Below are 15,931 nucleotides of genomic sequence, written 5' to 3'. Positions count from 1 at the left end.
CACACACACACACACACACACACACACACACACACACACACACACACGGGAACCCATTAATATATATGACTTTATGCATTTATGGATCAATTAAAAATAGCCTAAGCAGTGGAGGTGCACACCTTTAATCCCAGCGCTTGGTAGGCAGAGGCAGTGGATCTCTGTGAGTTTGAGGCCAGCCTGGTCCACAGTGCAAATTCCAGGACAGCCAGAGCTACTGCCTAAAAAAAAATTAAATAAATAAATAAATAAATAAATAAATAAATAAATAAATAAGTACAGTGAGTAAGTAACTTAGGCTCAGGATGTAACTAAGTGGTAGAATACATGCTAGCATGCATGAAGCCCTGGGATCCATCCAGGATCACCTGTACTGGATAGGGTGGCATGCAATTATAATCTCAGCTTTTGGAGAGGTTGAAGCTAGAGGATCACAAAGTTCAAGGTTATTCTTGGGTATTTTGTAAGTCTGGAAGCCATCCAGGAATATATGAAAAAGAGTCTGTCTCAAAATAATTAAAGTTCCATGTCTCACTTGAAACCTGTCATTTTTCGGTCCTGTATGCACAGATTTATATATTTTTAAGATAGAATGTGTGTAGCCCTGGATTTCCTGGATGGAACCTGCTATGTAGACCAGGCTGGCCATGAACTCAGAGATATTCCTGCCTCTGCCTCCCAAGTGCTGGCATTAAAGACATGCGCCATCATGGCTGGCCATAATTAATAATTTATACGAAAATTATGTATAGGAAAAGTATTTATTGTTTCCTTGAAGAGAGAGGGAGGTATAAAGAAAGTTGTCTATGTGGAGTCAATTCAACTTGCCTATAAGATAGTAAGAAAATAATTTGATAGCTATGTAAGGTTTGTGGATGCATACGCAGTCAAAATGGAAGAAAAACATTTGCACGTTTGTATCTTCATTCAAAAGTCAAAATGTGTCATGTAAACTCCTCTGCCTCCGCTCTTCTGCTTTGAAGGCAGACACAAAGGAATAATATAAAACAACATTGGTAGCAAGATGTGGGACAGTAACAATAGTTAACCCATAGCTGAAAACAGACAGCCCAGTTTATGAACACCTCCTCCCATGGTCAGCATAACCCTGGGCAAATTTCCTAACCTCTTGACAGCTCAGCTGCCTCATGAGTCAACTGGAGCCACAAGGGAACCTGCCCTGTAGGCTACATGATCACACAGAGACCCTAGTGTTTAGAAGTACTTGGTAATAAAGTGCTTTACAGGTGTTAGCACTTGTCTCTGAATGCTGCCCTAATCATATTTAAGAAAACTATGCATGCACTTTTCAGAATTCAAAGCCTTTGTTTTGTTAGGTCAGTTCTAACTTTAATCACTGAACAAATATTTGCTGAGTTATTAGTAAACAAAAGCAACAGACAGTCTGTCTCAAGAACAATCCTCTGTGGGTAGCAAAGCATTAAGCAAAGAATTGGCCAATTAGTCCTGTAATTGCCACCGTAATAAATGCCAAAGAGGACCTTTAATTTACACTAAGTCATTAATTATAGTTTACCACATTGCTCTTGCATAGGTATTGAGTTCAGTTCTGAGTACCTAAATTAGGTGGCTCGTAACCACCTCTAATTCCAGCTGCAGAGGATCTCAAAACCTCCTCTGGCCTCTGTGGACACCTGCATACTGGGAATGACAGAGGTTTCATCATAAATCATGTGTTCAGATGGTGCTAACTTAAGACACAAATTGCTTTTTAATGAAAATTTCCATATATTTTTGTAATACAGGTGATGAAAACCATAGGAAGGAAAAGCAGAGATTATCACATATGCTCAAATACAAGTATGTTATAGAGAATAAACTGGCCTCTATTGTTCTAACATAACACATGGCTAGTTTTATCTTATCTCTTTGTTCTTTGAGACAGACTCATGATGAACTGTATAGCAGAGGATAACCTTAACTCTGTGCCCTCGCCTCCTGGGTGTTGGAACTACAGGTGTGTACCATCTTGTCCATATTGTATGTTTAATTTCTTCAAGCTTCATTGGAATATAGCTTAGTGATACATCAGGGGATTATGTTTAAGTTACATTTATTTCTTCATGTGTGTATGTATTTATCATAATATGGGGGCATGCCTGCCATGGTATTCAAATGGAGGCCAGAAGAAGTTTGTTCTTTCCTATGTGGTTTAGTGGCAGGCGCCTTTAACTGATGAGACATTTTGCCAGTCCAGGATTATCATTATTATCACTATTGTTATTTGAGAGGAGAGTCTTACTATGTAGACCAGGCTGGTGTAAACTTTTGACCACCATCATGCCTGTCTCCTGAGTACTGGGATCATAAACTGGAGCCACTATGCCTGGCTTCAACTATTTTGAGGCTCAAGTGAAATGTGTATACAGAGGTTAGGGGTTTCTACCTGTCCATCGTTCATCCTTTGCTGTGGGACCCCTGTATTTCAGTTTTCCTGAGGATGGTTGCTTTTAGCCTGTGGAGGCTTTGATGATACTTTACCCTGTCTTTAGAAAGTGTATGAGCAAACTTTCTTTTTTTGACCACCATTGGACTTGACCCAAGCCAGATCAGAAACAATTTCAGGTTTGTGGCCCAGGGTTTCACATAGCCCAGGCTATCTTCAACTTCCCAAAGACAACATTCTAATTCATCTGTTTCCACCTCTCTAATGTTGAGATTTCAAGTGTGTACCATCACTCGGTTATTGTCATGGTGGGGATCCAAACTAGGGCTTTCCAAAAGTTAGATAGGCATTGTGTCAACTGAACTACATCATCAACACAGAGGACTTGTGTGTGTGCAATAGTAAGTGTGTAGAGGTCAGAGGGCAAGTTGATGGAGTTTCTCCATCTGCCAAATGGATCATGAAAATTGAACTCTTGCCTCAAACTCCCAAGTACTGTGATTATAGGTACACACTACCACATGTGGCTTAAGGCTTATGTTAAGCAACTAAATTTGTTAAGCAACAAGAGAACTGAAACTCTACTTAGCTAATACTTTTATCTATTTTAGTGCTTCCTTTCTCCTTTCCCAAAGAACTACTTTGAACACTTTTCTGTTTTCTGTACTTTTTTCAAGACAGAGTTTCTCTGTGTAGCCGTGGCTTTCCTGGACTCACTTTGTAGACCAGGCTGGCCTTGAACTCACAAAGATCTGCCTGCCCAGAGTGCTGGGATTACAGTTGTGTGCCACCCTGCCTGGTTTAATTTTCTATTTTCTGACTTAGGTTTTTCTACTCTTTTCCTTATGCCCTTCCAATATTCCTATACCCAGAAAAATCAATCCAAAATGAATTAGCTTAGAAACTGGCCAGAAACATGCACTATGCTGCCTAAACTGATGGGACACAGGGGCCATTAAAATGCATCTGTAGCCAGGCAGTGGTGGTACACGTCTTTAATTCCAGCACTTGGGAGGCAGAGAGGCAGGCAGATCTCTGAGTCTGAGGCCAACCTGGACTACAGAGTAAGTTTCAGGAGAGCCAGGGCCACAGAGAAAAAACAAAACTAAACTAAAAACAACAACAAAACAGCTGCAGTGTTTTCTGCTGGTGAAGACTGATCGGTTGAATGTGAGTGGAGGCCTTAGGTTTTCTTTCAGCGTCATCTCTCAAAGCTTCAAGAATCCCAGTCAGTCATGGGGCTATTGCTGATTAGCTGGGTACTGGACCATGAAGACTGCTGAGATGTAGGGGTCAGACCATTTCGCAAAGACCTCTGGCTGGCCGTTGCTGCAGTTTTTGGCCTTTTTTGTTGTTGTTGCTCCTGTGGAGACTCCAACTCAACTGTTTTGTAAAGCAGTGTGGAATACGCTGCCTTCACTTACATCAAGGCCACAGCGTCTGATGTTTAAATCTAATGTTTCCTCCATAGTGGGACCAGAAAACAAACTTTCCATAGCCTGAAGCAGAGTTCAGATGCTATACTGTTGTCAGCTATGATACTAATTATTTTTCTTACTGCTTTTGGCATCATGGGAGAACACTGTTCACAGGACAGCTCTATGCGGTGGGTTCTCTCCTACCTTTACTGCATCTTAAGATTGATGTGCAGCAAGGGCTTTCACCTGATGAGAGCCACCTCATGAGCCCCTAAAGACGCTTCTGATTAAAACCAGACAAAGTGGGTTTACATTTGTAAACATTTATTCTCTTGAACTGAAAAGGCTTGCATCAGCACATTGTACAGCCTTGCAAAATTACACAGAAATGGAAAATAACGTTCCTTGTTCATAAGTGCAATGGATCTTTGATGTCCAGTAATCCGCTGCAAACAATGAAAACAAAATTTAAACCATTAAGAAGTTCTCAGCACTCGTCAAACACATTTCCTCAGGAGACAAAATATCACAAGAGGAGAATGCAGATGAGTGGCATTTAGTTATTGGAAGGACACTTAAAAAAAAAAAAAAAAAAGTGGAATAATTTTCCTGCCTAGGATGATTCCTATTTTTTTTTAACCTAAGTGGTTTGATTAAGAGGCATTGAGAACATAATTTACCTTACACTTAACAGCCATACTACCTAAATGAAGAAGGAAGGACCCTGTCGGGGAGTTCTGGGTTTCCTGGAATTCTTCTGTGTTTAGCAATTAAGTGGAGGAGTAATCGTCTATTTGTGGGTCTCCTTAGCACCCTCAGCACCCCCAAAGGACAGTTTTGACATGGTTTTGACTTGGCTATTCCACTCCTGCATTCTTTTTCTCCCAAAGTCTGAGCTGGTTCATACTGTGCTGGCTGCAAAAAGAAATACAGGTTGCAACTGGTTATAATCACTTTGAAGAATAATTTGCTGTACAATAGAGCTTTGGATCTGATACAAGAATTCAGAAATATAAAACAAAATAACTATAAAAGTTAGGAGGCATCCAAACAGCATTTCCTTAGAAAAGCTGTTAACTCTGTATCATTTCTGTGTGGATTCCTATAGTCCCTGGGGTAAAATGTGTATCTCTCCCCTCCCTTTTCTGGGTCCCTGGACTTTCTTCCAAAAGCTGTAACACCAGGCCACACACCTCAGCAGTCTCTATATTAACATATGCTCCACTTAACAAGCCAATCAGATGGGAGAGGGCAGGGAATTATACAGTAAGGGGTCCAAAGGTAGCGGCTGGTTTACTGAGAACTCGCCCTTTCCAAAATGTGGAAGTCGTAGTGCTTCTTGCTCATTCTCAGCTTAAACTTGTTCACTGAATGGATCTGCTTCTTCAGTGCACTCTGTGCAGCTGAAATGGAGGGGAACGTGGCTAGGACAGTGTATGTAGAGGCCAGGTCACTGGGTTTAGAGCGCTCAGGGTTGACAGTGCTATCCCCACTGCCACAGCAGAGAGGATGACGACGTAGCTGGGGCTGAGACTGGGGGTCCCGGAGCCATCGGATCTTGGCGCCAATTTTAAAGAGTTCCCCAAAAAGCTTCTCAGCTTCCATTCGAGTTATTCCATCCGGTAGTTCAGTGATTTCCAAGACCTTGCCAACAACTAGCATGGAAGAAGTGAGAGAGTTAATACATACCTATCACCAGAGAAGTAGGATCAAGTGATACTGCCCCAGACGACACAGGAAACAATGTTCTGACATTATGTAAACTCATAACATCTGTTACTCATTCCAATTCAGCACTAAGTGCTAAGCAACTAATCCTAATCTTTACTCAGAAGGTGTGGCCTAAGCAGTGGCTTCCTCTAGATCAGGTCATCTTGGGCAAACCTTTTCTGATTTTCCAATGTGAAATAAAGATAATAGCAACCACCCTCACCACCCAAGGCTGCTTAGCAGAACTGAGATATAAAGGCAAAGCACTGTACCACAGAAAGACAACTGACTTGTCTTCCATTGGTGAAAAGGAGCCATTCTCTACCTGCTCCTCGGACACATCCCTTCCCTGTGGCTCTCTTTATTGCTCCTAAAGCTATCATCTGCCAGGCCTTCCTATGTACACGCTCACATAATCTTTAAGACCCTGAAGGTGGAGATAGAATGGAGTCCATTTTGTGGCGTGATGGAATGAGTGTTCAAACCTACATCTATGGACATACCTGCCTCTCCGGCTCCAAGGTCTGTGGATGCAGCTTTCTTAGCTTGTCTCCGTCCACGGTTTCCATGCCTGCTGCCAGACTGACCCTAGAAAACCAGGAATTAGTTGCAAACTAAGTTGTGGCATTTGAAAACATCGCACCTAAACTGTACTTGAGCAGAAATGAAACCAGTCCCAGGCTGGATTCTGCTTTGCAGTACTGGGCCTCTGCTGTTCACCTCTGCCACACTCCCCCTCCTCCAACCCTGACACAGGGTTTCTCTGTGTAGCCCCGGCTCTCCCATACTCACTTTGTAGACCAGGCTAGCCTCAAAATCTCAGAGATCTGCCTGCCTCTGCTCCGACTGCTGGGATTACAAGAGTGTGCCACTGTGCCTGTGGCTACCCTCAAATCTTCTGGTATCAAAAGCAAAGCACCACTCAGCCGACTGGCTGCCACCTTGTCCCTTGCTCTGTTCTGCACTGGTGCTAACAAGTATCAGCAGCTGGCCCCAGCACCTCTGACAGCCTCAGAAAGAGTTTAGGGTGTTTAGCAACAAAGCCTGTGGAGTAGGAACTGCCTGTCATACCTGTTGGTGTGGAATGTGTCCATGCAGAAGAGTAGGAGGGTTGTACTGCAGGGGTTGGCCAAGCAGCGGATACCTGGCATCTCCTGAAAGTCATTAAAAACACTTTTCATGGTTCCCTCTTCTTGGCTGTAATATACTTACCAGAGTTTGCTAAACTGTTCAGAAAGAAGATAAACATAGAAAACATGTTTGATGGGAAACAAGCATAAGTTAATAGATGTATTTTAAATTTTTATTTGTGTGTTTGTATGTGTGTATATGCAAAGTAAATTACGGTGGGTATTTGGGGGCCAAAGGACAACCTGTGGGAGTTAGTTTACTTCTACCAGGAGGGTCCTGGGGCATTAGAATTGGTGGCAAATTCCATAAACCGCTGAGTCTCGAACTTACAGAAATCTGCCCGCCTTTGCCTCCCTAGTGCTAGGATTAAAGATATGAGCCACCACTACCTGGCTTGTTTTTTTTTTTGTTTGTTTGTTTATTTTAAATGGAAAAAGCTCCTTAAATTCTTCAAAGGGTCAGTGTAAACTTTTGAAAGGAGAAGAACTGTCAACGTGATTGTGAAAGAGGGTTGAGTGGTAGGGACAGAATAAGGGATGAGATGGAGGAACTGCAGTGTAATCTTTGAAAGTATGCATTTACTTAATAAATTTTCCCCCACTTCGGGTTGGGGGGGGGGAGGCATTTAGTAACTATGTAGACCAGGCTGGCCTCAAGCTCAAATAATTCCATTTCCTTTGCCTTCTAAAAGTTGGGATTAAAGATATACACCACAATTATTTTTAGTTCTGTATATGTCTCTGTGCACATGAGCTGGAGTTACAGGTGGTTATGAGCTGCCAAATATGAGTGCTGGGAACCAAAGTGAGGTCTTTAACCAGAGTAGTCTCCGCTCCTCACCAAGGAGCCACCTCTCTAGTGCCATCATTTACTTAAAAACAAAGTCCATCTAGTTATTTATTACTCACTGAGTGTGTGGGCATGCACTTTTCATAGCAAGGGTGGAGGTCAGAGGACAAGCTGCAGAAAGCAGCTCTTTCCTTCCATCATGTGGGTCCTGCATCAAATTCAGGTTGTCAGGTGTGGCAGCAAGTCCAGTGTTCTTATAAACGAGCTACTTTGCCAGCCCTTCAGTTAAGAGTTTTTAAAAAATAATTCTAATTATGTGCATATATGTCTCTGTGTTTGGGTATGTATACAGGATTAGCAGGTGTCGCAGGAGGCCAGAGGTGCTGGATTCCCTTGGAAGTAGAATTATAGGCAGTTGTAAGCTGTTGGATTTAGGTGTTTGGAACCAAACTCAGATATTCTGAAACAGCAGTCTGTGCTTTTAACCACTGAGCCATCTTTCCATTTACTTTTCAATGTTGTCAATGTATTATTTATTAATAAATAATTTTTAGCTAGTCAGCAGTGGCACATGCTTTTAAACCCACCACTTGGGAGGCGGGGGTGGGCAGATCTCTGAGTGTGAGGCCAACCTGGTCTAGAGAATGAGTTTCAGGACAGCCAGAGGCACACAGAGAAACCCTGTCTTAAAAGACAAAACAAACAAACAATAATTAAAAAACAAAAGCAGGGGCTGGCAGGTCTGGAGAGATGGCTCAGTGATTAAGAGCACTGGCTGCTCTTCCAGAGGACCCAGGTTCAACTCCCAGCACCTACATGGCACGTCACAACTGTCTGTCACTTCAATTCCAGAGGATGATACCCTCACAGAGGCATACACTCAGGCAAAACACCAATGCATATTAAATAAAATAAAAACAAAAAACAGGAGCTGGAGAGATGATTCAGCAGTTAAAAGAACTGTCTGCTTTTCCAGAAAGTCAAGGTTCAATTCCAAGCACCTACATGGTGGCTCACACCCACCTGTAACTCCAGTTCTAAGGGAATCTGACTCCCTCTTCTGCTCTTCATAGTCACCACAGACATATGTGGTATACAAACATACATATAGGCGAAACACTTATACACATGAAATAGTACATACATAAATTTACAAATGTATTTACAATAGACGTGTTTACACCCATACTCATAATTTCTTAAAAGGTTTTTAAAAGGGTGAAAAATACAAGTCATCTTATGACTTGATATTTTTGGTTTGTATATTTTAAGTCTTTGTTCTATTACGCAAGTGTAGTCCTTTTTTAAAAAGATTTATTTATTTAGGTACATGTATATGAGTGCTCTATCTGTATGTATCTGTATGGTACACCCGCATGCCAAAAGAGGCCATCAGATCCCAGTATAGATGGTTGACAGTCACCATGTGGGTGCTGGGAATTGAATTCAGTATCTTTGGAAGAGCAGCCAGTGCTCCTAACCTCTGAGTCATCTCTCCAGCCTAAGTGTGCTCATTTTTATTGCGTGTAATACTTTTAAAAGGTGAGAAAAAATTAATATACAATAAAATGGATATTAAAGTGTTGTGTTTGATGAATTTGAAAGGGTTAGACTAACTTTGTAACCTGTATGTCTTCTAAAGCCTATAGTTTTGAGTTTTAGGTTCAGGTTAAGATAAAGCCTCTTAGTACCTTTCCAGAGAATGGAAAAATGTGACCCTATCTATGAGGACAGATTTAAAAAAAAGGCAAGCAAGCAATGACCTTCACTCAGCAAAAAGAAAAACTCCTGTCTTTGAGATAGCATTTCTTAGCAACGAACCCAGACTTCTTCTGAGTAGCTTTTGACCTGCAGCCAAAAGTCTGCAGCCCCTAATCTTCAAGGATGAGCTAACCACCCCCACCTTCAATTGCAGCTGCATCCACACTTGGCAGGACTGGCCAAGCTTGAGCACCTAAGACTAACCAATTATCTTACTTTATAGCTTCCTTATCCAATCCTAAACTGCCAAGACTGCAACTTCAAATCTCCCGCAATTTTTCTTTTAAAAAGAAAACCTAAAGGCCTTTGTCTCTGGGTGCCACTCTTTGCTGACCGGCAGGGGTGACCCCATTGCGCAATGGTTAATAAACCTCTTGCTTTTGCAACGAGTCGTGGTCTGGGGGAGTTTCTGGGAAGGGCACGATCTTAAACTCCTGAGCTGTGAGACCCCAGGTCTTACAAATTCAGATAGTAGTAAGTCCATGACTACAGAAAGAGCAAAGGATATTTGCAGTCTTCAAAATTACCCTCTATTTCCTTACCATTTACCTCATTCCTACAGAACTTTCTGTATGCAAATTTCATTTAAGTAGTATCATATAGTATACCTCCTTATGTGCCTTGATAGTTGTTTAAAACAATGATTAGCTCTAAACATGTAGCTTGCTTTGTTCACTTATTTATTTCTTTAAAGTGGTTAACAAGAATTCTTTTCCACTTTTTCCTAAATGCCTTTATTCTTTTACATTCTTACCACCAATGTGAAAACACTTGCCTCTCTGTATTTTCAACTTTTGGTGTTGACAGCCCTTTTGGTCATAGTTATTCTACTGGGCATAAAATCACAGCTCATTCTTGTTTTTATTATAAAATTTCTCTAACAAATGACTATCTTGAGTCAAGGACTTTATGAAAATCTCTATATTGGCTTTTGAAATACCTGTGTAATCTGTTTTACAAAATCATATTGTAAATGACTCCTCATTTAATAATTCTTCCCCCCAACCCCTTCCCTGAGATAGGGTTTCTCTGTGTAGCCTTGGCTTTCCTGGACTTGCTTTGTAGACCAGACTAGCCTCTAACTCAGAGATCCGCTGGACTTTGCCTCCCAGAGTGCTGGGATTATAGGCATGCTAATAATTCTTATTATGCTGACACCCCTGGTTCCTGTGGGTACCTGCACTCACAAGCACAAACCCACATATAAACAGACATACACCCCATACATCATTTAAAACAAACACAATTCAATGTTGTTGTTGCTTTTCAAGACAGGGTTTCTCTGTGTAACAGCTCTGGCTGTCCTGAAACTTGCTTTATAGACCAGGCTAGCCTTGAATTCACAGAGATCTGCCCGCCTCTGCCTCCCTGAGTGCTGGGATTAAAGGTGAGCCCACCACACCCAGCTTCTTCTCCTCCTTCTTCTTCTTCTTCTTCTTCTTCTTCTTCTTCTTCTTCTTCTTCTTTTGTTAGAGGTAAATGAAATGATTTCCACAGTTTAAAATCGTCCACATGCCTATCTGTTTCTCTTAGGTAGATTAAGGCACAGTAATAATAGGAATGGTTTTATTCATAGGGGCACAGTAAACTTGGTATAAATGCTTACTAAATCTATTTCCTAATAAACAAATTATAAACATAGAACGAATATAAAACATTGTGCACTGCTACTATGAAGGAATGGATTATAAATCACTATTAACTTCCTAATTAAGCATTAGCACCAAGTCTGTCAACCTGAGTTTGATGGCTGGAACAATTCCTCAACGTTGTCCTCTTGCTTTCACGCGTGTGCACACACTCATAGGAAAGAAACAAATGTATGCAGGTGCACAGAGGAGAGTGACAGGGCCGTCAGGGTGGTTAGTGCTGAAGCTATAACCAGTTTCATGAGTACTCACCCTGCCCAGGAACAAGAGGTCTAGCGAACTGGGACATGATGGAAAGTGGCGGTCCTGAGGGACGGATGGTCTTTAGGGCGGACAGCTGAGCTGGTGCTGGTGACTGCACTGGAGAAATGATGGGGCTGCTGAGCTGAGGGCTGGGCTGCAATCACAGCATAGAGGAAATTAGGTCACACTTGGAGCAGGCTGTGGGAAAACTTCCTTTTAGACAAAAATTTTTATTCATTAAATTTTAAATTGATATAAAAGTTAAGTCATTATGAATAATGCATATACATTCATACATCATTAGTACAAAAATGAGAACAAACTATATTTTTGAAATCTGCTCTATAAATTGGCAATAATTTTGCTTTTGCAAGAATATATACCTATCTCATTTTTTTCTAAATTAAATGTTTACAAAATTTCACTTCAAAATAATTTCATCCTTGGAAAATAGTCACAAATATAATACAAAGGATTCTCAAGTTTCCTAAACAGTGCTAATGTTTTCTTTTCTTTTGGGCAGTCTTACTATTGCCTTGGCTGGCCTAAAATTCAATACATAGACCAGGCTGGTCTCAAACTAACTGTTGGCCTTTCCAACTCTGGGTATGGTAGTACACATGCCTGGAAACCCAGCCCCCAACACTCTCTACAAAAATCACAGGACCATCAAAACTATGACATCAATAGTATAATACTATGACACAAACAGGGTTCACTTTTTTTTTCTGTCTCCAAGACACACATCAACAACATACACAAACTTAGGGTGAAGGATGGAACTAAGACAAAAGAAGGTATAACTATTCTAATATCTGACAAAATAAATTTCAAACCATAACTAATAGGGAAAGACTTTCATAGTCATTAAAGGAAAAATCCACCAGAAGATACGGTAAATTGTAAACATATTTGTAGCAAACACAGACGCATCTGATTTCATAGAAGAGATACTATTAGATACAAACCACAGACTGAGCCCAAGATAGTGACAGTAAGTCACTTAATACCTGTCTCTCACCAATACACAGATCATCCAGACAAAAACTAAATAAAACTCTCGAGTTAAATGATATTATAGGTGAAACACATTTACAAAAACTTCCACCCAGACACTAAAACATATTTTCTTTTTAGCAGGCAGTGGAACTTTCTCCAAAACTGGCCACATATTAGGATATAAAACAAGTCTCAACAAATTTAGGAAAACTGAAATAATATCCAGTGTTTTATCAGACTACAAAGAAATAAAGCTGGGTATCAAAAGCAGTAGAAACTGCAGAAAGTACACAACTCATGAAAACTAAACCCACTAGTGAATGAAAACTGGGTTAAGGGAGGAATCAAAAAGGTAATTAAAGGCTGAAGAGATGGTTCAGTGATTAAGAGCACTGTCTGCTTTCCCAAAGGACCTGGGTACAATTCCCAGCACCTACATGGCAGCTCACAACTGTCTGCAATGCCAATTCCAAGGGATATGACACCTTCCCACTAATAAACATATAATAAAATTAACAAGGCAATTAAAATATTTCAGGAATTGAATGAAAATGAAAACACAGCATATCAAAATGTACAGGACATAATAAAAGCAGTTCCAAGAAAAAAAATCCATACCCCTGAGTGCTCATATCAAGAAGCTTGAGAAATCTCATTAACTATGAACCTGAAGGGCTTGGAAAAAACATGAACAAACACCATCCCAAAAGGATAACGGGACACTGAAGAGTCAGCTCAGTAGGTAAGAACACTACTGCTCTAGCATAGGGTCCTGGTTTGGAATCCACGCAGCAAAAATAATTAAAGAATTTGAGGATATGTATTTGAAAGGGAGTCAAGGGACATGGAAGGAGAATTGGAGGGATGGAAATGATGTGAATTGAAAAAAAGGTTAAAAACAAAACAAAAATGATCCAGTCCTGCAGGTCCAAAGCAGCAGAACATCCACGACACAGGCAACAACAGGATATCCAGGAGTCCCAGGAGGATCCGGTATGAAAGATTAGCAGAAGCCAGAGGCCTGGAAGCAGACCGACGACTCACTGCAATGAGCATTTACAAGGAAACAAGTGTGGACAAAGGGTATATTGCGGGACACTGTCACACACTACAGCCTCCAGAAGGTTTTGTTTTTCTCTCTCTCTCTTTTTGTTTTTTTTGGGGGGGGGAGAGTAGACATGACGGGATGGGGAGATGAGTGCGATTGGGGTGCATGATGTGAAATTTACAAAAAATTAATAAAAAGTTAAATAAACACAATACCAAAACTGAAATAGGCTGGAGAAATGTCTCAGCAATTAAGAGTACCAGACGACCTAGATTTGATTTACGTGATGACACACAACCATCTGTAACTCCAGTTTTAGGTGGCTTCCAGGGGCACAGGGCATGCAGGTGCACAGAAATAAATACGCATAAAATAAAAAAAGTAACTAAAAGATAAAGATTTTTTTTTTTTTTGCAAAAAGGATTTCTCTTTAAAATATCTCATTTATACCATAAAATATGCTCTTTTTATACATTTATAAATTAGCCTCTAGGCCTAAAATATTGACTAATTTAGGTTAAAAAAAAAAAAAGCAGCAGTTCATCCCAGTGAGGTGACACACGCCTTTAATTCCAGCACTCAGGGAGGCAGAGGCAGGTGGATCTCTGTGAGTTCGAGGCCAGCCTGGTCTACAAAGTGAATACAGGACAGCCAAAGCTACACAGAGAAAGCCTGTCTCAAAAGTCAAAGCAAAACAAAACTTTATTTTACTTAACCCTGAGCTGGCCTGGAACTCTCCATGTAGGCCAGGATAACCATGGATTAGATATCTGCTTACCTTTGACTGCAGAGAGCTAGGATTAACGGTGTGGACCACCAGTTGGCTAGGTTCAATTTTTTTCTTTCCTTTTTCTTTCTCGTTTGTGATAAAAGCACATTGTATGTAGGTGAGCCTGTACTTCACATTAAAAATAATGTTTGTTTGATCCATCTTTACTGATTGCAGTAATTGATGATTACAGCTGATCAATACATTCAAAGTTCTATACCTAATCTATCTACTTTAAATGTTCCATTAACATTTTTACCTAATATTTTCAGGTAATATTTTCTGCTGGTAATTTGTACTTGTTTTTTATTGATAGGGTTTAAACAAACAAACAAACAAAAAAAACAAACAAACAAGGGAGACCCAATAAGGCCAAACTCACTTAGTAATTAAGGATGACTTTGTACTCCTTGTCTTCCTGCCTCCAACTCCTAAATGCTTTGAGTACAGGCAACTACCACCATGCCTGGTGTGGTGGTTTAAGTAAGAACGTTCCCACAGGCTCGCATCTTAGTGCTTGATACCTAGTTGGCAGAGCTGTTTGGAAAGGATTGGGGGGCTTGCAGGAGGAGGTGTGCCACTGCAGATGGGTGTTGAGGTTTCAGAATCCACACCATTCCCTATCTTGCCCTGTGAACGTAAGTCCTCAGCTACTGTTCCAGCACCATGCTTATTACCTTCCACCATGCTCCCTGCCGTGATGAACATGGACTCTAACCCTCTAGAACTGTGAGCTTCAAGAAACAGTTTATGTTATAAGTCGCCTTGGTCATGGTGCATCTTCTAAGAATAGAAAAGTAACAAACACACCTGGGGGCTGATTCTTGAATGTATGTCTATGTGAGGATGTCAGATCCCCAGGGGCTGGAGAGATGGTTCAGTGGTTAAGAGTACTGGCTGTTCTCCCAGAGGACCCCGGTTCAATTCCCGGCACCCACATGGCCATCTATAACTCCAGCCCCAGCTTGATTCTTTTTCTTTGCCAAAATATCAATTCTTTTGCTTCAGCTTTCTGAATGCTGTCAATTTAAAGGTGTAACTACCAAACCCAGCTTTCTTCTGATATTTTGATATTTTTTAGGTAGATTAATTTTGCATATAAATAAATTGACAAGTAAAAATGTGGTATGGGGGTGTACCTGTGTAATCCCAGTACTTAATAGGCTGAGATAAAAGGATTAAGAGTTTGAGGACTCCCGAAAGGCGAAGAGGATAGACATCAGAAGAAGAAGGAGGAAACAGGAAACAACCTAGGAACCTGCCACAGAGGGCCTCTGAAAAGCTCTGCCCTGCAGACTATCAAAGCAGACTTTGAGACTTATGGCCAACTGATGGGCAAAGTGCATGGAATCTTAAGTAAGAAGTGGGAAATAGTAAGATCTGGAGAGGACAGGAACCCCACAAGGAGAGCAACAGAACCAGAAAATTTGAACACAGGGGTCTCCTCAGGGACTCATATTCCAACCAAGGAACATGCATGGAGATAACCTAGAGCCCCTGCACAGATGTAGTCCATGACAGCATAGTGTCCAAGTGGGTTCCATAGTAATGGGAAGATAATCTGATAGGCCTGTTCTTTGATCACCTCCCCCTGAGGGGAGAGCAGCCCTATCAGATCCCATCAGGAATGACTGCATTGTCATCTTCTGTGATCTGGTAGGGCTGCTCTCCCCTCAGGGGGAGGTGATCAAAGAACAGGCCTATCAGATCACAGAAGATGACAATGCAGTCATTCCTGATGGGATCTGATAGACTAAGATCAGAAGGAAGGAGAGGAGGACCTCCCCTATATCAGTGGACTTGGGAGGGGCATGGGAGGAGAAGGGGGAGGGAAGGTGGGGCTGGGAGGGGAGGGAGGGGCTTATGGGGGGATACAAAGTGAATAAACTGTAATTAATAAAAAAAGATAAAAAAAGAGTTTGAGGACAGCTGAGGCTATACAAATAAGACTTTATTTTAAAAGTTGGAAAATAATACTGAATACTGATATAAATGTCTGGATGTAAG

The 15,931-nt window shown here is 41.1% G+C and overlaps 1 protein-coding gene across 9 annotated transcripts in view; it reads right to left on the bottom strand.

The window, feature by feature from the left end:
- Positions 1-4,132: 4,132 nt before the first annotated feature.
- The window catches only part of R3hdm1 (R3H domain containing 1), a 135,362-nt gene continuing 123,563 nt past the window's right edge, over positions 4,133-15,931 (bottom strand). For 8 of the 9 annotated variants that reach the window (XM_055602170.1, XM_055602167.1, XM_055602173.1 and 5 more), the window contains 4 exons: positions 11,118-11,262; positions 6,607-6,689; positions 6,039-6,123; positions 4,133-5,480 (listed from right to left, as the gene is read on the bottom strand). In XM_055602170.1, the coding sequence (XP_055458145.1) occupies positions 5,119-5,480; positions 6,039-6,123; positions 6,607-6,689; positions 11,118-11,262 (675 nt within the window). In that variant the 3' untranslated portion in view covers positions 4,133-5,118. The remainder of the gene's footprint in view (positions 5,481-6,038; positions 6,124-6,606; positions 6,690-11,117; positions 11,263-15,931) is intronic. The other variant, XM_055602190.1, reaches the window with a different exon arrangement.

The sequence above is a fragment of the Psammomys obesus genome, unplaced genomic scaffold (genome assembly GCF_907164565.1).
Source record: "Psammomys obesus unplaced genomic scaffold, mPsaObe1.curated_primary_1811, whole genome shotgun sequence".
Lineage (NCBI taxonomy): Eukaryota > Metazoa > Chordata > Mammalia > Rodentia > Muridae > Psammomys > Psammomys obesus.
This window is presented reverse-complemented; position numbering and strand designations above follow the sequence as displayed.